This window comes from Dermochelys coriacea, chromosome 1, assembly GCF_009764565.3.
Source record: "Dermochelys coriacea isolate rDerCor1 chromosome 1, rDerCor1.pri.v4, whole genome shotgun sequence".
Lineage (NCBI taxonomy): Eukaryota > Metazoa > Chordata > Testudines > Dermochelyidae > Dermochelys > Dermochelys coriacea.
Genome location: NC_050068.2, coordinates 297,712,436 through 297,738,240, shown reverse-complemented (window position 1 = coordinate 297,738,240; position 25,805 = coordinate 297,712,436). Strand labels below are relative to the sequence as shown.

General features: G+C 38.0%; 1 protein-coding gene across 4 annotated transcripts in view; it reads right to left on the bottom strand.

Moving 5' to 3' along the window:
- The window catches only part of ADAMTS20 (ADAM metallopeptidase with thrombospondin type 1 motif 20), a 181,865-nt gene that overhangs the window by 71,769 nt on the left and 84,291 nt on the right, over positions 1-25,805 (bottom strand). For 3 of the 4 annotated variants that reach the window (XM_038379153.2, XM_043494489.1, XM_038379145.2), the window contains 12 exons: positions 25,467-25,633; positions 25,236-25,365; positions 21,934-22,060; positions 20,767-20,977; positions 18,901-19,065; positions 18,007-18,171; positions 13,268-13,390; positions 11,022-11,123; positions 9,829-9,993; positions 9,291-9,590; positions 8,779-8,940; positions 1,383-1,559 (listed from right to left, as the gene is read on the bottom strand). In XM_038379153.2, the coding sequence (XP_038235081.1) occupies positions 1,383-1,559; positions 8,779-8,940; positions 9,291-9,590; positions 9,829-9,993; positions 11,022-11,123; positions 13,268-13,390; positions 18,007-18,171; positions 18,901-19,065; positions 20,767-20,977; positions 21,934-22,060; positions 25,236-25,365; positions 25,467-25,633 (1,994 nt within the window). The remainder of the gene's footprint in view (positions 1-1,382; positions 1,560-8,778; positions 8,941-9,290; positions 9,591-9,828; positions 9,994-11,021; positions 11,124-13,267; positions 13,391-18,006; positions 18,172-18,900; positions 19,066-20,766; positions 20,978-21,933; positions 22,061-25,235; positions 25,366-25,466; positions 25,634-25,805) is intronic. The other variant, XM_038379168.2, reaches the window with a different exon arrangement.

The following is a 25,805-nucleotide window of genomic DNA, read 5'->3' as shown; positions in this document are numbered from 1 at the left end:
CATCCCACTTATGACTGTGAGGGCATCCACATATTGCAGTGCAATCTGCAGCATCACTCAGAGAACAAACTGGCAATAAGTGATTTCAGGAGATCGAAAAGGAATAGACATTGAGCTTATTGTCAGTGATATGCTGAAAGTTCTGCTTACCCTTTCAACATGTAATTCTACAGTTAAATAAAACAAAACAAAAGCATATATTAGTAAGTGTTTGCAAGTCGCCAGTTAACATTCGGCAAATGGCTAAACAAGATTTGCTTAAGACATGCAGGCACCAGCGTAAGACTGAAACTCTGATTGCACAGTGGAAGAAAGAGATACTATTATAAATTATTAATTAAAACATCTATTTCAATTTATATTTGTACCAAATTTAGGTTATAACACTAGATTATTTAAAAATATTTTAAAATTGAAATCTGAAGTTCACTTAATATAATATTTCCACATTCCTTGATCAAAAACACTAAATTAAATCAGCTTGTTAATATAAGTAATGTTTAATAAAATTGTGATCCTGGTCCTGCTCCCAATGAAGTGAATGGGATTTTTGCCACTTACTTCAGTGGAGCTGGATCCAGACCCTCTAGTGGTTGCCATTGAACTTTTTACAATTTTTGCACATTGTCTAATAAATGTTACTGTGGCATTCACAGCATAGGGAATATTACCAAGTACCTTATCATAGGGTCTACTATGATTATTTCAGGAATGTAAATTATCTGGAAGTGGGAACTGTACAGATTTTAATGGTGATCACTGTATTTGTTTTTACATAATAATAGATAGTGACATATAGATAGGAGCTCTATTATAATTACTTATACAATTATACAGACACCTTTAATTAGTCATTGTTATATCCACAAACGTAAACCTTTATACACAATTGTACATAAGATGCAGAGTACAGTACTGACTGATTACAGGGAAAACAAAATATACATGTGTGTGAGGTACTTAGATGTATCTTTGATTAGAATGTTATGCATTAGATATCTACATACAAATATAGATATAAATATTTAATTAATACTATAGTACAAATTACAGTATTTTTTAAAAAGTAAAATCCCAAATTGATTCCTCCTCCTGCAGAACAGAATAAACTGTTAATCAGCACTATAATCCAGGATGAACAGCAATAAAATTTAAAATGTGTCTTATGATGGTTTACATCCTACTTCCAGACAAGTCAATGAAAGTTTGCCATTTAATTAAATGGGAGCAGGAGCAGATGCTTAATAAAGCTACAATGGGTACATTCCACACAGTTTTGTCTCCCTGTGATCAAACAAAAATACTATATACAATTTATAAAAGAAAAGAGAGAGAGAGAGGGAAAGAGAAAAAGAGGGAGGAAATAGTGAATACTATCATACCGATTTCCATGGTCCCCGTTGCCATGAAACATCGCCAGGGCAAGAACGCACATTACATTGTGCCATATTAGGTGGCTTGTCTAGAATTTCACAGCTTTGATCATTCAACATTTGGCCATTAGGAAGCTGACAAATCACTAATCTTGTCTTTATTCCATCTCCACATGTATGAGTACACTAAAAAATTAAAAAGATATAGTTCAGGGGTCTCATCAACAGTCTTCATATACTAAACAGATATTTGTATAATCAGTAAACGGTTATTACTATTTAATATTTTTATTGTGCTACTGCCCAGATGCCTCAGGCAAAAATCTTGGTCCCATTTACTAGGTACTCCACCCATACATAATGAAAAGGCTGTTTGTGCCCCAAAGAGCTTACAAAACTACATTTTTATATTTAATTAATATTTGTCTACAAAAGACAAGAAGATAGAAGACAATCTTCTCCTTCAGGCAGAAGTTAACACTAGTGTGAGAGAAAAAAAATTAAGAGAAACTAGTCATTCTTCAGGGTTAGCACCCAGAGTCAGTGTAGCATGTACCCCTTTTTCTGTGATAAGGGCAAATGGAAATTGGGCATGAAACTGAGTTTCCTGTTTTAATAAGAGAACCCCCAGGAACACTGGGCAACAAAGTACACTACCCATCCTGATGTTCATATTCTGATTCTTAAAGGTCATTTGTTTTGTAGACATAGGTGTCTCCTGAAATACACACTACATATTTATTTTTCAAAATTTAAAATTATTATTTTGTAGAACAGAAACAAAAAGAGAGAAACAAACTTTAGCCAGAAGTTCTGTTAAACATTACATGTACTGCTAAAACAAATGGAAAAGCTAGTTTGCGTTCACTCTAGCCCAAGCTCACTCCTAGTTAACTTAATCCATTCTTCAAGGAAAACATTGCTTATTTATAATAAACTATTAGAAATAAATTATAATCTGATGAGGAAACAGTATGTCCTACTCCTTTATTGTTGTATACTCTGATTCTTTATTAAAAATACTAAACCAAAGGAGGGCTGTATATATTGTACAAAGCAAATTCCTTAGTGTGCAGGTATTAACAGAGAAAATGCCATGATGCACAGACTAGGCCTAGGGAACAAAGTTACTAGACCTGGTGAATAACATGAAAAAAATCAGATGCTGAATTTTCCATTTTTACTCATAAAATTCAAAAAATTATCTACTAGTTATTGAGGTACATGGAATTCAATATGTAGGAGGTGATGCAAGTGAGAACCTAGGTCAGAATAAACTGAAAATATTTGTTTTAACTGTACATGTAGTCTTAGGCACAGAATCTATGGTCAAAGTTTGCTCATACATGCAATAGAGAATCCCTTTCTTACTTTCATAATTGAAAACAGTTCATACAAACCATCACAATTAAAGAAGGGGAGTTAAGATTCTCTTGACTTAAAATGTCTGTATCTTCCACAGGTCATCTTATTTGTCTCTTTGAAATGTTTTAGCTATCTCCTTTGCTCACTTTTCAAATACATGATCTCCCTTTCAAAGAAGGTTACCATTTTCTGTGGTATTAATTTACAGCTACAATCCAGTTCTTTCTCCATCTACCGCGTTCTCCACATGCCTGAGAACAGTAATTCTTGCAACACTTCTAGTCAGCTGTACAGTAAGCTTCAGCTTCTGAGAAAATTTTTCACTTGCTAAGAGACTAGGTACTAAACAACAGGAATATGAAATGCTCACTTATGAGCATAAATTCAACTGAGGTGGTATTTCTGAAACCTGGTGGGAAGAGTTGGATATTAAAATCAATGGTTATAACCTATTTAGGAAGGATTGAGTGCGCAAAGGGGGAGGGGAGTAGCACTCTGTAAAAAATGGCATTACTTGCTTCAAAGACATTGACAACTCAGAAACAAGTGTTCTTGAATGTTTATGAATCAATGTCATAAAAGATACAGCACAATATAGAATACTGGTGTCCGCTACAGACCACCAAATCACACAAGAGAACAAATGACTGACTCTTAAGTGCCTATCTGTAATGGGTAGGAAAAAAATATCTGTGTTATCATGGGGGACTTCAATCTGAGTGACATGGAATCATAGAATTATAGAAATGTAGGCTGGATGTGACCTCAAAGGTCATCTAGTTCATCCCCTGGTCCTGCAGCAGGACTAAGCAAATATAGACCATCCTTGACAGGTGTTTGTCTAATCAGCTCTTAAAAACTTCCTCCAGTGAAGGGGATTCCGCAATCTCCCTTAGTAACCTATTCCAGTACTTACTATCCTCATAGTTAGAAAGATTTTCCTAATACCTAACCTAAACTCCCTCAGCACAGATTAAGCCCATTACTTCTTGTCCTAATTTCAGTGGACATGGAAAACAACTGATCACCATCCTCCTTATAACAGCATAATTGAAGACTGTTATCAGGTCCTTTTCCCCTCCACTGTCTTCTTTTCTCAAGACTATACATGCCCAGATTTAAGATTTAAAATAAAATCTTTCCGCATAGGTCACGTTTTCTAAACTTTTTATCATTTTTGTTTCTCTCTTCTGGACTCTCCAATTTGTCCACATTGTTCCCAAAGTGTGGCACCAAAAACAGGACACAGTATTCCAGCTGAAGTCTCACCAGTGTCAAGCAGAGCAAGACAATTATCTCTTGTGTCTTACATACAAACACTCTTGTCAATATACGCCAGGACGCTATTAACATTTTTGCAACTGCATTACATTGAAAATTTGTGTATAATTTGTGATCCACTATAGCTCCCAAAACTTTTTCTGCAGTACTACTGCGTAGCCAGTTATTCTCCATTTTGTAGTTGTGCATTTGATGTTTATCGCTCTTAAGTGTCTCTATTGAATTTCATCTTGTTGATTTGAGACCAACTCTCCCATTCATCAAGGTTGTTTTGAATTCCCATCCTGTCCACCAAAGTGCTTATAGGCCCTCCCAGCTTGGTGTCATCCACAAATTTTATAAGCATACTCTCCGCTCCATTATCCAAGTCATTAATGAAACTGAACCGAGGACTCTGAAGGGCCCCACTAGATAGATCTCCCCACTTTGACAGCGAACCATTGATAACCAGCCTTTGAGTACAGTTGGTTAAACCAGTTGTGCACTCACAGTAATTTCGTCTAGACATATTCCCCTAGTTTGCTTATGAAAACGATTGTGACTGTGTCAAAAGATTTACTAAAATCAAAATATATGACATTTACTGCTTCCCCCATCCACTAAGCCAGCAACACTGTCAAAGAAGGACATTAGGTTGGTTTAGCATGATTTGTTCTTATTAAGCTATTATCTTCTAGGTGCTTATAAACCGATTGTTTAATAATTTGTTCCAGTATCTGGAGGTCACATGCTGACAGTATAAAAACATCCTTGGAATGTCTAAAATTTGAAAATGGCAATTTCCTAACTCAAAATGTTTTGCAGTCAACTTGGGATAATTCTATGTTAGACTCATCTTGACAGACCGCAAGGAATTGATCACAGAACCAAAAATTAGTGATAGCTTAGGTTCAAGTGATCATGATTTGATTACATTTACAATGTGCAAGCAGAATAAAATCCAATTGAGTAATATATGTACTTGGTGCTTTAATAAGGCCAATTTTACAAAGCTGAAAATAATTATGTGACAAATCGGTTGGGAGAAAGAAGTTAAACAGAAAAAAGGGAATGATAATTGGGAACTGTTTAAGATCATTTTAGTAGATGTCTCCAACCCCAAAATTCCATATTGAAAAGGCCCACACTGCTTAAAAATAAATATATATGTATACTGTATAACAAATAGAAAAAAGGGGAGGTTTATAGTAATGAATATTAATCAGAAGCTTCAAACTGTAGAAAATTGACGAGGAAAGCAAACGGACACAAGGAGAACTTCATAGCCAGAACAGTTAAGGACTATAGGAAGGAGGGTTTTAAAAAAAACATATTGGAAATAAAAGGGCTTCTTATAATGATAATTAGCCATTACTAGACAGAAATGGTAGAACTACCAATGATAATGCACGAAAGGCAGAAGTATTCAAAAATATTTTTGTTCTGTATTTGGGAAAAAAGCCTGGTGATGTAATCATATCATATGATGATGATTTAATACTTTCCAATCCAACAGTAACCCAGAAGGATGTTAGAAAGCAGATACTAGAGCTAAACATTTTTAAATCAGCAGGTCCAGATAACTTGCATTCAAGAGTTTTAAAAGAACTGCCTGAAGAGCTCTCTGGACCATTAATGCTGATTTTCAATAAGTCTTGGAAAATTGAGGAAGTTCCAAAGGATGGAAAGAATGCTACTGGTCTGTCATCCTGACATCCATCCCAGGCAATAGAAATGGACTGGCTGATACAGGACTTGATAAGTAAAGAATGAAAGTAGGGTGATATAATTAATGCCAATCAACATGGGTTTATGGAAAATAGATAATTTCGAACAAACTTGATATCAGTTTTTGGGGAGATTACAAGTCTGACTGATAAAGTAGTAGTCCTGATGTATTATAGACTTCTGTAAGGCATTTGTTTTGGTACCACACAATAGTTTAAGAAATTAGAATGATGCAAAAATTAAAAATGGACATATTAAACGGATTAAAAACTGGCTAACTGACAGGTTCAAAATACAATTATAACTCAGCAATTATTATCAAGCTGATGTGTTTCTATTAGGGTCCTACATGGATGTGGTGCTATGCTATTTAACATTTCTATGAGTGACATAGAAGAAAATAAAATCATTACTGATAAAGTCTGCAGATGGCACAAAGATTGGGGGAGTAATAAATAATGAAGAGGACAGGTCACTGTTACACAGTGATCTGGAATCACTTGATAAGCTGTATGCAAGCAAATGATACGCATTTTAATATGGCCAAATATAAAGTTCTACATCTAGGCACAAAGAATGTAGGTCATTCTTACAGAATGCGGGACTCTCTCCTGGGAAGCAATCACTCTAAAATGACTTGTGGTCAAAAGGGCTAACACAATCCTTACATGTATAAACAGGGAATATCAAGTAGTAGTAGGGAGGTTATATTAACTCTATTAACTCTGTATTTGGCACTAGTGCAACTACTAGTGGAATACTATGTCCAGTTCTGGTGTCCACAATTTGAGAAGGATTTTGACAAATTGGAGAGGGTTTAGAGAAGAGCCATATGCATGATTAAAGGATTGGAAAACATGCTTTATAGTGAATCAAAGAGCTCAATCTGTTTATCTTAACAAAGAGAAGATTAAGGGTTGACTTGATTACAGTCTATAAGTAGCTACTTGAAGAACAGAAATTTGATTAAAATAGAGGGCTCTTTAGTTTATCAGAAAAAGGTATAACCAGACCCAATGCCTGGAAATTAAAACTAGATAAATTCAGACTAAAAACAAGGTGCACATTTTTAACAGTGAGGATAATTAACCACTGGAACAATTTATGAAGAGTTATGATGGATTCTCGATCACTGGACATTTTTAAATGAAGATACAATGTTTTTTCGAAAAGATATACAGTAACTCCTCACTTAATGTTGTAGTTATGTTCCTGAAAAATGTGACTTTAAGCGAAACGATTTTAAGCTAATCCAATTTCCCCATAAGAATTAATGTAAATGGGGGGAGGGTTAGGTTCCAGGGAAATTTTTTTTTTGCCAACAAAAGACTACACACACACATACACACACACAAACAGTATAAGTTTTAAACAAACAATTTAATACTGTACACAGCGATGATGATTGTGAAGCTTGGCTGAGGTGGTGGAGTCAGAGGGTGGGATATTTCCCAGGGGATGCCTTCCTGCTAAATGATGAACTAGCAATTGGCTGAGCCCTCAAGGGTTAACTCGTTTATGTAGCCTCACACTCTTCAAGGCAGCAGGAATGGAGGGAGGGGAGACAGCATGGCAGACAGAGACAGAGACACACACACCTTGTGAGAGAGAGAGAGAGATGCGCATTTCCCCTTTAAGTACACTGACACCACTCTTAAGTACAGTACCTTGTTAAGTTAATCAGCAAGCTGAGGCTGCAGCAGCTGCTGCCAGGAAGCTCCCTCCCTCCTGAGCTCTGTCATGTGTCCCCCTGCTCTATGGAGATGGGGTAAGCAGGATGCAGCAGCAGTGGGGAGGGGGACACCCTGACATTAGCCTCCCTCTCCTTCCCCCCTCCTAGCAAGCAGGAGGCTCTGGAGAGCAGCTCCAAGGCAGAGGGCAGGAGCAGCACATGGCAGTGTGGGAAGGGACAGGTGAACTGCTGGCAATTGATAGCCTGTTGGGCGTCTGCTGCACAGGGAACTTAGGGGAGCGGGGAGCTGATAGCGGAGCTGGGTCCACCCTGGTTCCCCACCAGCTAGGTCTAATGGGCTGCTCTTTCTGCAAGCAGTGGACAAAGCAGGTGGCTGCCAAACAATGTTATAAGGGAGCATTGCACAACTTTAAATGAGCATGTTCCCTAATTGATCAGCAATGTAACAATGAAACAACGTTAACCGGGATGACTTTAAGTAAGGAGTTACCGTACTCTAGTTTAAACAGGAGATAATTCAAGGAAGTCCTATGGCCCACGATATACAGGCGGCCGGACTAGATGATCACGAGACCCTTTCTGGCTTTACAGTCTATTAATCTTTTATTTCACCTTCTTGTATTCACTTTTCTTATGGTGGCTGTTAGACCAGGAGTTTTCAAACTGGGGGTCGCTATGTTATTATGGGGTTTGTGAGCTATCAGTCTCCACCCCCAAACCCCACTTCTCCTCCAGCATTTATAATAGAGATAAATATCAAAATGTGTTTTTAATTTATAAGGGGGAGGAGGGTCACACTCAGAGGTCTCCTGTGTGAAAGGGGTCACCAATGTAAAAGTTTGAGAACAACTGTGTTAGACAATGATTTTTGGAGTAAACCCTTATCCCACCCAACACATCTTTTTAGAAAAAAAAAAAAATCTTAAAGCTCTCCTGGTTCAAGACACTACTAGAGTGGAGCACTGAATTAAGGAAATTTTACAATAACTCCTAATTAGACTAATGAATAATTGCCATGAGTCAGGCAGCATGACAAAGCTATAACCACTAGCGAGACCTCACTGATCTACTGCTTATAGATATTGTGACCAGATGCCAGTAATCAAGAGAAACAACATGCCCTTTTATAGGCAATCTGTATCACAGAGGCTGGATTAATCATTCAACAAATAAATTGCTTATTCATTGTGAAGACAGTGGTAGATAAAAATTGTTTGAGTTTGAAAATGTTTGATCCTTTTGAGACCGAGTAAAAAAGAGTTTCTGTTGCATACATACTTAAATAATTATTTTAACTTTTTAAAAAAAATGCTTAAAAGGTTCACAAATATATTTTTTTAAATTGTGAAATAATCTTACTTCTCCCCAGCTCCCATAGTTCCATCGAGGACAGTGTCCAGAATCACAGCGTCTTGACTCTGGTGGCTTTGTTGCCTCATCACAATAACTAGCACTTATTCCATCCACATCTTGACACACTACAACCCGACGCTGGAATCCACCTGCACAAGTACTAGAGCACTAGTAAAACAAAAGGCAAATATACATCTTTGTTACTTGTGAAGACACTGCAATGTACAATATATTGCTTAAATGAACTTGAAAATAAGAAAGTTGGAAATTGGCACTGAACTATAAATTTCAAATCCCAAAAAACAATTTTGTTAAAGTTCTAAACGTTCTAAATTTTAAAATCAAAATAAGTTGTTTTTGATTAAACATATTGCTTTTCAAATAAAAAGGTATATTTAAGCTTACCAAATAGATACTGTACTACAATGTCATTTTCAGAAATGTTAAAAAAGATAAGAGAGAACTCTAATGCATGCAGAATGATGAACATAGTAAATACATTTTAGTAGTTTGCTTACTGCTCCCCATGGTCCTGTTCTCCACTGGTTTCCTCCTACAGAAGGATGACTCCATTGATTTACATTATCTGGTGGGTGATGGCCCCTGTGTATTGGAGGGTAATCTAGTTCTGGAAAATGGCTTGGATGGTCATGCATTTTAGGAATATGACGATAAACTGGAAGGCATGGTGGCATGTTACACTCTTGTTCTTTGGAAGGACGGCTTTCAGGATCACAGTAATTCTCGTCAATTTGTTGATGGTAGTTGACACAGACAACTTGTCTTGTTGCTATTCCATTATCACATGTAACTGTGCACTGACCAAAAATTAACCCAACACTTGTGATACAACATAACATAAAAAAAACAATAACTAAAGATATTCATATTTACTTTTGAAATTAATAAACGTATAATTATTTTTTTCAGGGCACGGATAATCTCTTCATATACCTCTACATAGCTCTTAGCACAATGAAGACCCAATTCTAATCAGAGCCTTTGGGCACTAACATAATATAAATATGCACCAGCAACAACAAAAATAATACTTACGGGTGACCAACTTCCAGCTTGCCACTCTCCACATGGACTAAAACAGTTTGAAATCTCAGCTGGTCTGGGTAAGTGTGTACAGAGTGATTCATCAGCAACTCCACCATGAGCATCCCTACAACTCACATAGCGAGCACGGTTACCTTTTCCACAAGATGCAGAGCACTATGAAGCAGAACAATATATGTTAATCATATTTTATTAGATCAAAAAATCCAAAATTAACTTCCAAACATAAGCATATTTAGTACTAACATGATTTAATATAGGTTTTAATCCATAAATTAAACACAAAGAGCCAGAGCTGTGCTATTGGGGAACGAAGGATAGAGTACTGGTAGATGGGCCTGACATGCGCAGCTCACAGAAGGGCTATGGGGTTTGGATGTGCAACCTTAACTGTTTCACATGAGTGTATGTGTTAAGATGTAGTCTGTAAAATATATGATTGCATTATCACGTAATTATTATTATTATTTTCTACAGTTTAGATATCTATAGGTAGCTTCTTCCTACACTTTTCAATTATTTTATACTAAGACTAATTTCATTGACAATGATAAAGTATATTTAGGGACTGATTTACAATGTCATTACTCTGTTTTTGACACCAGCATAAATCTATCAGGCCCTCCCTGATGTGTTCATATCTCAAAAACTATCCAAGAATTGAGTCAAAGGCTTTTTGAGTAGGCATCATCTCAATCCGGTCTCAATTTCAGTACACTTTTCGCTGCACAGCTAAATTAGACGTGCAAGCATGTCTCAGTTATACACTTTATGAACTTACAAAAAAATACACAGGATCAGTGCATCTTTTCAAATGCTCATATCTCAGATAAATCAAAGCCAATTTTTACCAGAGTACTCAGACACTTCTTTGCAATGAAGTTTATTTATATGGAAAATTACAACTTTAACCGCACCACTGTTCAGCAGTACAGCTGTTTAAACCAAAGGCATCAATAATCCTTTTATAATGGGAAAAATATATATTTTCACTCTCCCTATGCTTAAAAACTGGTGAATCATTTTTGCACAACTGCCCCCAAAAGTTCTTTTGAGAGAACTCAGCTAGAAAATTTCAGACAAAAAGGTAAAATTTTAAGTTCTAAGCACTGAAAAATGGGACAGAATGGGAACTTTCTTAACTATATAATTAGCTACTATGCCCACTGTAATATATTACATACTGGGGTCCATGATCCATATCTCCACTGAGTCACCTTCCCTATGACAGGAAGCGATGTCGTCCATAATTTTTCGGTTTCTAGACAAGGAGGCAGTTCACAGTCCTTTGCAAAAAAGAACAATGTAAACTTTAAACATATTTTTCAGAACTGTAAAAAGCAAAGCAAATCACCATTATATTATGGTAACACTATTTTTCAGTAACACTGTTCTCTACTTTTCCATAGCCTTATTCAATGGTGTTTAAAATAACATTTACCCCATATTAATTATGGTTCTTCAAGATGTGTTGTCCATACAGATTCCACTTTTGAGGATAGATTCATAAAGTACCAGATTTAGGCACCATTAGTATTCACAAAACCTCCATTCAGCTGCTGCCTAAGTTTTTGCAGTACAAGTTCCCTACGTGCCTATTTCTCTGCCTTATTGGCATCTGGGTGCCTAAGCAATAGCATGATCCACGAACTAGGGGAAGACAGGCGCTAACTCATCTCTGGGGCTTGATCTGGTAGGCATGCTCAGAGACCACCTAACTCCATACAAAACAGCCAGGAGGAGGAGGAGCAGGAGCTTCTTTTAGGAGCAGGAGCTTTTGATATTTTTTAGCCTAGCTGTGAGGGTGATCATGCAGGATATGGGAGACCACCAGCTCAAGTCCCCACTCTGCCTGATGAGACAAGATCTGAATAAGGAGTTGCTACCTCTCAGATAAGTGCCCTAATCACTAGCCTATGGGATATTCTGGTGCAGGTCTCCTTCAATTCTCCTGCTGAAGCTATTACAATTTGGATAAAATATTAAATAGTCATTGGGCCTGAAAGAGAGAAAAACTCCATAGCTGATGGGTAGGGCATTCTTCTGAGAGGTGGAAGACCCAGGATCTAATCCTCCTACTCCAATGACCCTTGTAGAGAGGGGAAGGGGAAAACCTATCTCTACACAGTCCTTAGTCTGTAGATTTTTGTTTTGTTTATTTTGAGCCTATGGACAAAGACAACTTATTTAAGGCTAACACTTAATTAACAATGAATTAATAATGAAGTAACTAGCAGTAACTTCTCCATTATTAGTAGTTAGAACTGTATTAGCTAACTTGCTCAGACGAAGGAAGGCAGACATGATCTATCTCACAACCATGGGCAATAAGAAGAAACCGAGTACGAGTTGTGGCTGCCCTGTCCTTTATGCCCTCAGCTACAGGGCACAGGCATGGTCTCAGCGGACACTATTATTCAGAAGAATCTGATCTCCTTTGTATGTGGTGCATGTGCACCAACAGTTGAATCTGTGGGGACAATTACTTGAAGCAGCAGTTTTATTTCCACATTTCAATCACTTATTACATGCTTATACATTTGCAAGGCTTGTTTAAGTAGCCCTCTTCTGGAGCAGCCTGATCCCCAACAGCAGTCAAATTAATTCACTGATTCCTCTTAAAAAACTCTTTCGCCAACGTTACAATCAATCAGCCCTATGTTCTTTGTGTTCCATGGGCTGATGATTGGACTCAGCCCTAGGAGCTTGCTGGTGTTCTGGAGCTGTACTGGGTACTTAATCCAGTGGCTGGATGTACATATGAATAGACAACCCCTATGGACTCCAGAACATTTGCATTATATTATGAAAAGTAATCAAAGAACAATTGAGTGTAACAAAGAAACACTTTATTAGGGGAAAGGATAGGATTAAAATTAAAAGAAAGGGAAGGATAGGAATCTGGAATAAAAGGAAAGGGCAGTGAATCAAGTTATACCAGCTTATACAACTAAAATATATTAACCTCAGAGATTCCTCCCACAAGTAGTCATATTCCCCCTCTATTAACTAAACATGATCAGAATCCCACAACAGAGTCTGGCCCCAGCCTGCAGGTGGTCAGCCTATGCATATTGCTCCATGCACTGGAGCGTTTTATTATTAATCAAAGGTACTTTTGACTGTCTGCAAAAGTCTGGGCAGTCCCAGTCATGTGCAGGCTATTCAGGGAGCGGTTGGCTGTCCAGGAATGTCTGTCAGGCTCCTGCCCCGTAATGCCTTTTCTTTTGCTCAGCCTCCACTATCCAGATTTGAAGTACACAGTATGAACACTTGGTTTCAGTATAATATTCCCAGCTCTAGGCTACTGTGAGATGCTTCTCTGAAGGCCCCTCCCCGCAAATGGCAATGAGGCTACATTTATATAATTGGGTTTATTTAAATAAAAAAACAAACAATTGTTCGCTTGAAATGCATTTGTTTGACTTACTTGACTGTCTCTAGGACGGGTAGCAGCATTACACTCTCTGTCATCCTCTAAAATAACTCCATAAGTACCAGTAACACATTTGACTGCACGCATTTGGTATCCACGTCCACATGTCACAGCACACTGTTAAAGACAACAATTTTAGTTGCTTCAAATAGTTTAAAACTTGGTCATCATTTTAAAATGATAAAATTTCTATTTTTAAACAACATCCATGTAACAAGAACAGGAACGTAATAATCTAGAAAAATTTTTTTGCACAGTCCTTTTATAAATTTAAATTTATTCTCGCTCTAAAAATATTCTAATGATAATTTAACAGGTGGAATAACTTTAATATTGAATAATAATTCTGAATAATTACTGCACAGGAGCTAATTTACATGCTTAATTACCATACCAATAATTAAAGGAGTACTTATGGCACCTTAGAGATTAACAAATTTATTAGAGCATAAGCTTTCGTGAGCTACAGCTCACTTCATCGGATGCATTTGGTGGAAAAAACAGAGGGGAGATTGATATACACACACAGAGAACATGAAACAATGGGTTTATCATACACACTGTAAGGAGAGTGATCACTTAAGATAAGCCATCACCAGCAGCAGGGGGTGGTCCAGGCTGAGGTTGATGCATTGGCACCCTGACAGCAGGATTGTCTGGCTATGTAGACTCCCTCCTCAGGCCCTACATTACCAGCACTCTCAGCTATCTTCGAGACACCACTGACTTCTGGAGGAAACTACAGTCCATTGGTGATCTTCCTAAAAACACCATCCTAGCCACTATGGATGCAGAAGCCCTCTACACCAACATTCCACACAAAGATGGACTACAAGCCGTCAGGAACAGTATCCCCGATAATGTCACGGCTAACCTGGTGGCTGAACTTTGTGACTTTGTCCTCACCCATAACTATTTCACATTTGGGAACAATGTATACCTTCAAATCAGCGGCACTGCGATGGGTACCCGCATGGCCCCACAGTATGCCAACATTTTTATGGCTGACTTAGAACAACGCTTCCTCAGCTCTCGTCCCCTACTGCCCCTACTCTACTTGCGCTACATTGATGACATCTTCATCATCTGGACCCATGGAAAAGAAGCCCTTGAGGAATTCCACCATGATTTCAACAATTTCCATCCCACCATCAACCTCAGCCTGGACCAGTCCACACAAGAGATCCACTTCCTGGACACTACGGTGCTAATAAGCGATGGTCACATAAACACCACCCTATATCGGAAACCTACTGACCGCTATTCCTACCTACATGCCTCTAGCTTTCATCCAGATCATACCACACGATCCATTGTCTACAGCCAAGCTCTACGATATAACCGCATTTGCTCCAACCCCTCAGACAGAGACAAACACCTACAAGATCTCTATCATGCATTCCTACAACTACAATACCCACCTGCTGAAGTGAAGAAACAGATTGACAGAGCCAGAAGAGTACCCAGAAGTCACCTACTACAGGACAGGCCCAACAAAGAAAACAACAGAACGCCACTAGCCATCACCTTCAGCCCCCAACTAAAACCACTCCAACGCATCATCAGGGATCTACAACCTATCCTGAAGGACGACCCATCACTCTCACAGATCTTGGGAGACAGGCCAGTCCTTGCTTACAGACAGCCCCCCAATCTGAAGCAAATACTCACCAGCAACCACACACCACACAACAGAACCACTAACCCAGGAACCTATCCTTGCAACAAAGCCCGTTGCCAACTCTGTCCACATATCTATTCAGGGGACACCATCATAGGGTCTAATCACATCAGCCACACTATCAGAGGCTCGTTCACCTGCACATCTACCAATGTGATATATGCCATCATGTGCCAGCAATGCCCCTCTGCCATGTACATTGGCCAAACTGGACAGTCTCTACGTAAAAGAATGAATGGACACAAATCAGACGTCAAGAATTATAACATTCAAAAACCAGTTGGAGAACACTTCAATCTCTCTGGTCACTCGATTACAGACCTAAGAATGGCTATCCTTCAACAAAAAAGCTTCAAAAACAGACTCCAACGAGAGACTGCTGAATTGGAATTAATTTGCAAACTGGATACAATTAACTTAGGCTTGAATAGGGACTGGGAATGGATGAGTCATTACACAAAGTAAAACTATTTCCCCATGGTATTTCTCCCCCCCACCCCACCTCACCCCCCACTCTTCCTCTGATATTCTTGATAACTGCTGGAATTAGCCTACCTTGCTTGTCACCATGAAAGGTTTTCCCTCCTTCCCCCCCCTGCTGCTGGTGATGGCTTATCTTAAGTGATCACTCTCCTTACAGTGTGTATGATAAACCCATTGTTTCATGTTCTCTGTGTGTGTGTGTGTATATATAAATCTCTCCTCTGTTTTTTCCACCAAATGCATCCGATGAAGTGAGCTGTAGCTCACGAAAGCTTATGCTCTAATAAATTTGTTAGTCTCTAAGGTGCCACGGGTACTCCTTTTCTTTTTGCGAATACAGACTAACACGGCTGCTACTCTGAAACATACCAATAATTGTATTCAATGCATCTACAAATGGAAAGTTACACATAACTTGCCATTTTATGCACAATTAGCATTATTTAATCTATTTTCAGAGAACTGCTTGTCTAAAACTCTGAAAATCATTTTACAGCAATTGGCCTGCTCAACAACTATGGCTAATGCAAATACAGTAAATTTATATCCCTGATAACCATCTTTATCTACAATCATGTCCCCTCCAAACATTACTCAAGTCACAGGAAGTGCCCCTTTGAGATCCCACTGGATATCAAACCTCACCCATCCAACCCCAACCTCTCTCTCTAGGACAAAAAAGAAAAGCAGCGGTATTAGAATATGCAAAAACACCCTTTGTGCTTCTCTAATCCTGATAACATCCAGGCTTCAGACTGCTCCAGACATAGATCAGAGCAGCCCTCAGGATGTTCTAATTTACACAGGCAGGCAGCAGCTCCAGAGGCCATTACAGCATTCAGAGATTACAAGACACAGGGATGTCCTCGTCATTTAAAAGCCACAATGGATATATGCCACCCCAAGCATACCCCTAGGAATCCTCCAGGGCTGTCTATGCTGGCCTTAGGCAGAGTGACCATACATTGTGGTTTTTCATCTAGTGTCCCAAGAAATTATTTCAGGATCATATCAAAACATTTGGGTTTTTATAGCTTCAAAATTTTTGTTTAAGATCCATTGTACACCAAGCAGTATTAACTTGCTGTACTAGGAATAAACTGTCCAGTGAAATAAGCTTCCAGTGTGATAAACATTGTAGGGATTGAAGTGAAAAGTCAAATCAGTATAGATCAGTGGTGGGCAACCTGCAGCCCACATGCTTTCCGCAGCTCCCATTGGCCGGGAACGGTGAACCATGGCCACTGGGAGCTGCGGGAGGCTGTGCCTGCAGAAGGTCAATGTAAACAAATTGTCTCGCGGCCTGCCAATGGATTACCTGATGGGCTGCAGGTTGCCCACCACTGTTGTAGAGGCTATTAAAGCTGTTCTTTTGCTCAAAGTTTTTATTTCATTATCTACGCTTTCAGGACTCTGAGTTATCAAAAAAAAATCCTGTATTCTAAGAAATATGCACATGTTGTTAAGTAAGAAGTTGACAGTAAAAATTGCAGTTTATCAGTAGATGCCAATGCATGGAATTTGGAGTAATAAGGATGGAGAGTTTTGTTTTGTTGTTATTTCATGGATTTCTAATTTGGCAAATTTCTTGTAGGTGTTGTATCAGAAATGCCAAGTACAGCAACTGCTTACATGGAAAAGTAATATTATGAAAGTATTTAATGGATTTTGAGCTCATTTTAATGCAATTTAGCTTCTGGAAATGAAGAGAAACCAGCACCGGTGACAGATCATTAGCAATTGCTCTGCAGACTCCCAGCACTACACTAAATTTGAGGAATTCTTCCTTGGATGGAGAGAGATTAGATAGATTAGATTGATGAAAAGTTCTATAGAAGTGAAAAGTATAATTCAAGAATGTGCTTATAGGCCTCTTCTCCACAAGGTCTCTGCATCTTACAGGTAAAAGAAATATTATCATATGTTTTCCAGCTCCCTAGCTGCAAGTTCTCACTGAATATCAGAGACTTCTTGTGAATAACCTGAAAACAATGCTGGTTTGATTATTCAGACAGGGCTCCATCAAATTAAGGAATCTTCTTTTGAACTATTTTTCAACTACTTTACTAGAAATATCCCTCTTTCAAACGAATACATCCTATTTTGGAATTTTGCGGTATATTGGATGTATACCGGATATATGCCTTTAGAAACAAAGCACACTCCTGAATTGTAAATACACTTATTTTAATTAAAATAAATAAACTGTGCATTTTTCCTAAAGATTCTATATTATATTAAGCAGCCAGAGATTCTTAACAGTATCATTAGCTTGGCATATATAGTCTTATATTTTAAATCAAGGCTGCCTCTAGAAGTACAGATTTGTCTAGAAATGACTGGCTAGACATTTACCACCAATATGATTGCTCTGGGAATTGCACCTACTTTCATTAATTTTAGGTTAGCAACACTTTTTACTCAACACACATAAAACATGCTGAAGTGTGACAGAATCTTACAACCTTAGCAATTATATTCCAACAGAAAATATTTTAAAACTTTGTTGTTGCATGATCATTCAAAAGTCTGGAATAGATGAAAAAAGCAAAAATGCATATGTACTCACTGATCCCCATGGTCCTACTTGCCAAGATGCACATTCATGAAGTTCACATGATCTTACTGATTCTGGTCTAGAGTTTGGATTACAGAAGTTCTCTCTCAGTTTTTCATCATTCAGTTGACACCATACTTGTCGATGCCTCATTCCCTTCCCACATGTCACAGGACACTGCAGAGTGATAACATTAAATTTGTCAGCTGATAAAAAGTATGAAATATCAATGAATAGTTTCATCTTTTCCAGTTATTTGTTGGACTTCAGTTAATATACAGCTAATCACAAAAACATTTTTATAGTTTAATACAACCAATTCTTTATTTTCTTGCTTGCTAACCAGTTTCCAGTTCAAGGATATACCAGTCCAATGATCTATAAACATTTCCCCAGCTATAAAAATGTGAATACAAATTAAAGTTAATTTACTCATTAATATTAAATTAAAGTATCATAAAACGTATACTTATCAAAATTATGAAAAATATATGCCTTAACTTCCAGAGGAAACATGTTTAGCCCATTCCTAATTCAGAGAAAGCCAGTATAATCTACATGAAAATATAAATAATAAATGTTCTTTGCTTGATTGCATAGTTTTTATTACTTCACAAAAATTAGTGGTAAGATATTAGATAATATCCCTGTAAGAACCCTCAGTCTTGCAATAATATTTCCAGGAAAAACTGAATTACTGGTAAGTTTTTCACAAGACATCAAGCAAGCTATCAGGAGAGCTTTGCAAAATTCTAGCATTAGAATATGCTATATTTAATGTACAATGAAAATAACTAGTAAAGCCAAAACTGTGAACATTTAAAAAGTACTGCTTACATTTAAAGTAATTTTTAAAGTAGTATAATAATATCAAAGGAGCCTGAAGTTTTGCGTGATTAGTGTTACCTCACTCCAATCACTAGTAGCCCAGTTTGGACATAAAAACTCATTACAGTTCTGCGTTACAATCCTTGGAAGCTCATGACATTCTCTATCAGCTAGCCGACGACCAAAGTTGTTCATACAAAAAGCTTCTCTCGTTCTTATGCCTCTCTCACAGCTCCTGGAACACTGGAATATAGAAAAAAGTAAAACAGAGCACAAGAAATATACTGTAACAAAGACCAATTCAAGCTACATTAAAAATAGATCCATTTGGCCAAATTTATCCCTGGTGTAACTCTATAGACTTCCAATAAATATCTCAGAGATAAATTTGTTCCTTTGCTGTTTAGCTCCATGATATAGTTCATAAACTAATCAAAAAGGCTGCAACTTTATACCTTATCTTCTTAAAATACATATAAAACATTATGTTAATAGAAAGCAATTTAAGTTACAAAATAAAGCACTTCCAAGTTAGGAAATGCCAGATTTATGATTGTCCCAACCTCTTGCATCCATCCTGTGTATTGAATGATGCAGGGATTCTGTGGAAAAAATAGTATATGATCATGCAATTAAAGACTAACATAATGCATATACACAAGGAGGCAGAATTACAGTTGCAAGGACAACCTTAATTCTGGCATTTCCTAACTTTCAAGTGCATGACTTTGCCATCAAAATAATTTTCTTTAAACATAATTTGTGTGTGTAATTTCTAAAGTATTTTTAAAATGTAAAAAGTTAAAAAAAATAATCTTACATGAGTATAACAACACCCCTGCCACTCTACATCATCAGCAGGGTTTGAATACTGAACATTCAGCATCGCTATATCACAAACTGTTAGCACTTGAGCTACAAAACTAATTACATTAGCTGGCAGAAGGAGAAGGCTGTTATCCCAGAAGGGGAAATAAATTACTGATGTCATGTGGTAGGTCTTTTTTTCTTCTTCTTGTTTTCTAACCAATGCCCAATTCAAGGATATGCCAGTCCAATGATTCATTAGTGTTTCTCCAGCAACAAAAATGTGAATATAAATGAGAGTTCATTTACTGGTAATGTTAAAGTATCACTCATACTAAAGGAGTTATTGGAGAAGCCTAGCCTAGGGTAGGTCTAAGGAGTTCTTACGGGAGACTGGCCTGGTCTGGCTCTCTCTCTTGCCTCTCTCTCCAGAGGAAGTGAGCAGCACCTGCCCTAGGGGATGGGGAGGATGGGTTTCTGAAGCCATATGCTGGGTTCAGAGGGGTTACAGATGAAGATCAGTCCAGCTCTTTCCCCCGCCCCCACCTGCATTGGGAGCTAGGGGAGCTCTTGCCCTTTGTGATGCCTGCTTAGAGGAGGATGTGACACTGGGGCTATGTATCACATTCATTGGGTATGGATTGGGAAGACTCCAGCACTACAGCTGCTCTGGCAGCTCCCACTTGTTTCTAATGTAGTTTGTGCTGGTGCTGTGATGATGCGGTTGTGTTCAGTGATTTGGCATCCTGCCACGATTTTCCTGAAGAATGAAAGCAAGAGAAGCAAAATGGCAATTTTTAAACTGTTTATAACTCAACTAAACCAGAATGGAAATGAAACTGGGACAAAGAAAATGCTCTTCTTTCTGCTGAATTTCAAAGGTCAGCTTCAAACAATCAAGGTGTTAGAACTTCTATTAAAAAAAGTTTCAATAATCTTTTAAAATAGACAGTGTTAGGAAACCTAAAGATAGGGTTTGCTACCAGTTCCCCTATAACAACTCAGATTTTCCGAAGATATTTTTCTTTCGGTTACTTAAAAATCAGAGCAAATTACTACCAGAAAAAAATCAAAATCTAGTATGAGCACTAATCAGAAGAACTGCAATCGTACAATCACAAGGGTTTGAATTTGTACCTCTGACCATTCCGTGTAGTGCCAGCTTGTTAACAGACAGTCACCATGACAGGGTTCTCTGATTGGTGGTTTCTGCTGATCAGCGCAGTATTTATCATCCACTGGAACACTCAGTCCTTTTGAAACAGAGTACTTCATGCAGTGGATGTCTAAAGACCGATACCCTGGGCCACACCGTGATGTGCACTCACTTTTGCCAATATTATGCCACCTACAAGTATAAACTGTTATATAAAACTAAATATATTTTAATAAATACAAAATAAATGCATTAAGCACTCAGATACTATAGTGAGGAATGCAGCATAAAATCGATTTTAGGCAACAGATTAAATAAATTGGAAGTAAACATAAGGATTGAAATTTTCAAAACTGTCATGGGGATTTAAACACACAAACTGAGGGTTTGCTTACACAGCATTTTGGAATGAGCGGGAGAGAGCCTCCCAGCCCAGGTTGACAGACTCCGTCTAGCAGGGATTGTACTAGTGCTCTAAAAATAGCTGCATAGACAGCGTTTTACACATTGTGGCTCGGGCTGGAGCTCAGCCGCTGAAGTCTAGGGAGAAGGATGGACTTCCGAGCTTGAGCTCCAGCCCAAGCCACAACGTCAAAGTGCTATCTCTGTACAGCTCTTTTTAGAGCGTTAGTACTAGCCCTGCTAGCCCAAGTTTATTGACCCAGACTGGCAGGCTCACTCCTGCTTGCTCCATAATGCTGTATAGACATACCCCGAAAGACTTCTAGACTGTTTTTTTAATTAACAAAACTTGTGTCTAAATCCCTTGGGTGATTTTGAAAATCTCAATCCATGATTCTAACCCTGTATTATTTGAATACTGCAACCTGGGTATTCCTGGTGCACCAGCAATAGAAGACTGGGCCCCAAATGATTTCCTATTGAGAGTATAATTCTTGGTGAAATTCAGTAAAGTCAGAGTATTTTGGATGCTGGGGAGGTGAAATTCAGGCCCTCAACCAAGAACCAAAATAAATACAATATTTCTTAGTTTCACAAGTGTAAATCCAGAGTGTGACTCCATGCAATCAACTCATTCTCTTTTTTTAAAAGGCTGGAAGCTCACCTGTGTATAATACTTTGTTTAGATCTACAGTTACAAAATAGTTAAGTGTTAAAAGAGCCTTTTCATAAAAACATCTTTTTACCTTAATTCACACTCTGTATTGCACTTTTCAGAGACTGCTGGTAGAGGAGGTATATTTTCACATCTTTGGTCAGACACTACCAAGTGATCGCTCTTACGTATGCATGTAACTTTTCTTCTACGAAGACCTTGAACAAAACATTTGGAAAAGTTTAAAGAGCTAAGAAAAAAGTGTTTTTGATTATTTATTGCCATTTTTGTTTATTTTAAAATTAGCTACATATTTTCTCTAATTAAATATTCATTTGTGTTTCTCAAAATAATTACACAGAATAGGAAAGCTAACATACATGAGACAAAAATTCATCTCTCTCCATTTGCCTCCCTAGGAGTCTCACAAGTCATCGCTGGTCCAACCCACACAGCTGGTCACACCCTAAAGCTGGTGTTCAAAAGATGTTGATTAGGGTTGGCCAACAAACAAGAATTCCATTTTGTGAGAAATTTTGAGGTTTCAGAATTTACTTTTGTTTCTCATCAGAACAAACCTGAATTTTTTTTCACAAAAAAAAGGGAACAACCTGAGAGAGGAACAGAGAGAGCGAGAGAGAACTCCTTAGCCCGGAATAACCAATACTCCAGTAGTTAGGGAACTCACCTGAGATATGGAAGACCCAGCTTCAAGCTCCTGAAACTGGTTCCCAGGTACCTATCTGGAGTTGCTCACTCTCTCCTTTTGACCAAAAACTCCAGCCTGGACCTGAGAAGCCTTCCCAAAGACAGTTTCATTGAAACAGCCACAGTTCCATAAGAAGCTTAGGTTTTGACAAATCAGCATTTTCTGACAAAAATGCTTAGTCAAAAAAATTCCCTATCAGTTCTTATCTTGATGTAGAAGACAACACAATCCAGCTACTGCATCAGCATCACCTGATTAAGGCAGTGGCCAGAGCACTGCTTACTTCCAGGCAACTAGAAATACCCACAATCCTAGCTGATCAACCCTATCAAATTCCAAAGTATGTTAAAAGACCACAGTACTCCACCTACAGGCAAGGAGTTGAGAATCTGGAGAGGTATGATAACTATAGCATGAGGACAGCTATCAACATTCTGGCCCCCAAATTGCCAAAAGGCCAAGAGAACTTTTCTTTTTATCTCTGCAGAAGCTGCCAAATTTCACCCAAATGAGGTATTCAAGGTGGTAAACGGCACCATCAATTCTGACCACCTACAGTCCAAAGCAGAACTTAGCACCAAACACTTCATAAAAAGATCACACATATTCAGGAAGTCTCTTAGGCTTCATGTAGCTAATATCTCTTTGCCAGACAGTAAACAGCACTTCTGCTCCTTAAATTCAGCCCATTCACTCCACAACTATAGAACATTCTGAAGGAGACTCAGCCAAAAACTTGTGAGTCTAATCCAGGCCCTTCCTGGTTCGTGAAAAAGAGTCACAAGCAACTAATACCCCTCCTGACTGAAAGGACCAATGTCCCTTATTCTTTCAGACATACAACAGTCATACTGATAATGAAGAAATCCACGTGGCAGTATCTCAGAACTGACTAACTACCACACCATATCAAACTTTCCACTCCTGAGAAAGCTCACAGAGAAGCTACCCAAAAGCGGCTTTCAAACTCATCTAGCTGCAGCCAACATCCTAGACATAGCATAATCTGGATAGAGGCCAGGACATGAAATGGAAACAGCATTAATGGCACTGATGGATTATCTCTTGATGTCAACAGATGGAAGGCAGACATCCAATCTCATACTCCTGGATCTCTACAGCAGTACTATCAATCATGTGAACCTGCTGTCCTGCCTAAAAGAGGAAGCAGGAGTCTAGGAGAATGCAATTCCTGGAGGGAATCACCCAAAGGGTAGCAATGAGAAACTGCCTCTCCACCTGTGAAGTGCCATGATTAGGGCTCCGTGTCTTTTCAAGGAGGTCGCGGAAGTCACAGCGGGAACAGCTGTGGGGGGGAGTGGGGCGCAGCAGCTAAGATTTAGTTAGGGGTATTTTTCGTTCAAGTCATGGGCAGGTCATGGGCCATGAATTTTTGTTTATTGCCCATGACCTATCCATGACTTTTACTAAGAATACCTATGACTAAATTGTAGCCTTAGCCATGACATACATCTACACTGCAAATTAAAACCCACAGTGATGAGTCTCACAGCCCAGTCAATTGACTCAGACTTGTGCTTAACTGTTGGGTTACAAATAGCAATGTAGACATTCCTGCTTAGGTTAAGGGCCTGGGCTCTGACACATAGTGAGGGGGTAAGGTCTCAGAGCCTGGGCTCCAGCAAGAACATGTACACGGCTATTTTTAGCCCCACAGCCTGAGCTGCAGCCTGACCTGGGCTCTGAGACTCGTTGCTGCGGGTTTTTCTTTACAGTGTAGCCATATCCAAAGGGATCAATTCTCTCTTTAGTTCTATGCAACATCTACACGCAGCAGCGAGACATCATGGATTCAAATGCCATGCATATGCAGATGAAACATAGCTTTTTGTTATCCTCTGCAATGTCTATTGTGTGGACCTCCTGATTATTCATAACAAGCTTGGAGATGAAGCTTAATCCACTGTGATAGGTTTCTTCAACTGAAAAATTTTACTGAGCTTTCTCTGACTTTTAGGAGATTCAGCTAAGGTTTAGAAAACATACAAATGGCTCCTTTTGTTGGCGCTCTGGCTTAGTTCATGTCAAGCAAGAGCACTAGCCGTATCAATCAGATTCTTGTAAGGCAAGTGGCTAGTCTTTTATGAGATTATATAATGTAACCATTTTTGAGTCAAACTGCTTCCATAAATATAGAAATTCAATTATTACTGCTAGAACTATTGTGAAAATGTTAAAATAAAATAAAATACCTTTCTCTCTATATAAAATTTTAAACTAAATAGGACTAATAGAAATAATCCCTTGATGAACCCAATCCATGTTGTCACACTTTTCTGGATGACACATATCTTACATGTACCTTAATTTCAGTATCTCTCATTTTAATCTCTAAATTTAAATTACCTATAATTTAATGCAAATTTTACACTTGTACAGTTGAAAATTATTGACATTACATTTAAATTATTTTCAGAATCCAGAATAGAAGATACAGAACTCTATTTACACCAACGAAATGAATCCCTCACCATTTAAAGTTTCCTGCATTTATTGGTGTACCTGGTTTTCAGGACTTTATCCCAAATTACGTGCCACATTTGGGCATACACAGGTTGAGATGCATGATGTGACATGATATTAAATACTTCTGAATTTGCATATAACATCACATGAAATAACATCATAAACAGAATTCTGATTTCAAAAAGAATTCACAATACCTTGGCACATTTTGCTGCACTCTTGCCAGGGACCATATGGCTCCCAGGTAAACAGATCACTTCTCTCTTCTATAGGGATACTGAATGAATAACGCACATCAGGATTGTACAAATTCCCTACACACAATACCTTTAAAGATATAAAAATAATACTTTTTTCAATAAATTGGCCCGACTATAAAAATATAAACACATAAACTTTACAAACTTATTAAAACATAAAAAATTCACCTGCAAAATTAACTCTTCTTCTAGTCGATCAGTGCTGTTAATTCGCTCTACAGTGTTGTTTGAACCACTGTACTCAAAAATGGCTCCTTGTATACCGATTTCTTTTTTAGACATGCTTACAACAAAATTTCCATTCAGGATAAAATTCCCGTGAGTATCAGATAATGCTAAAAGTAAAAATTTGGGAATAAACATCTATCCCAATTAAAAGGTATAATAAACATTAATACTATTTTTATATTTTGTTTGCATTTGTTATTCATTATGATAATTGGTATTTTTTTATTTATGACAAACATCTTTGGAAACATCAGTAAGAACTGATACCATTAGTAACAT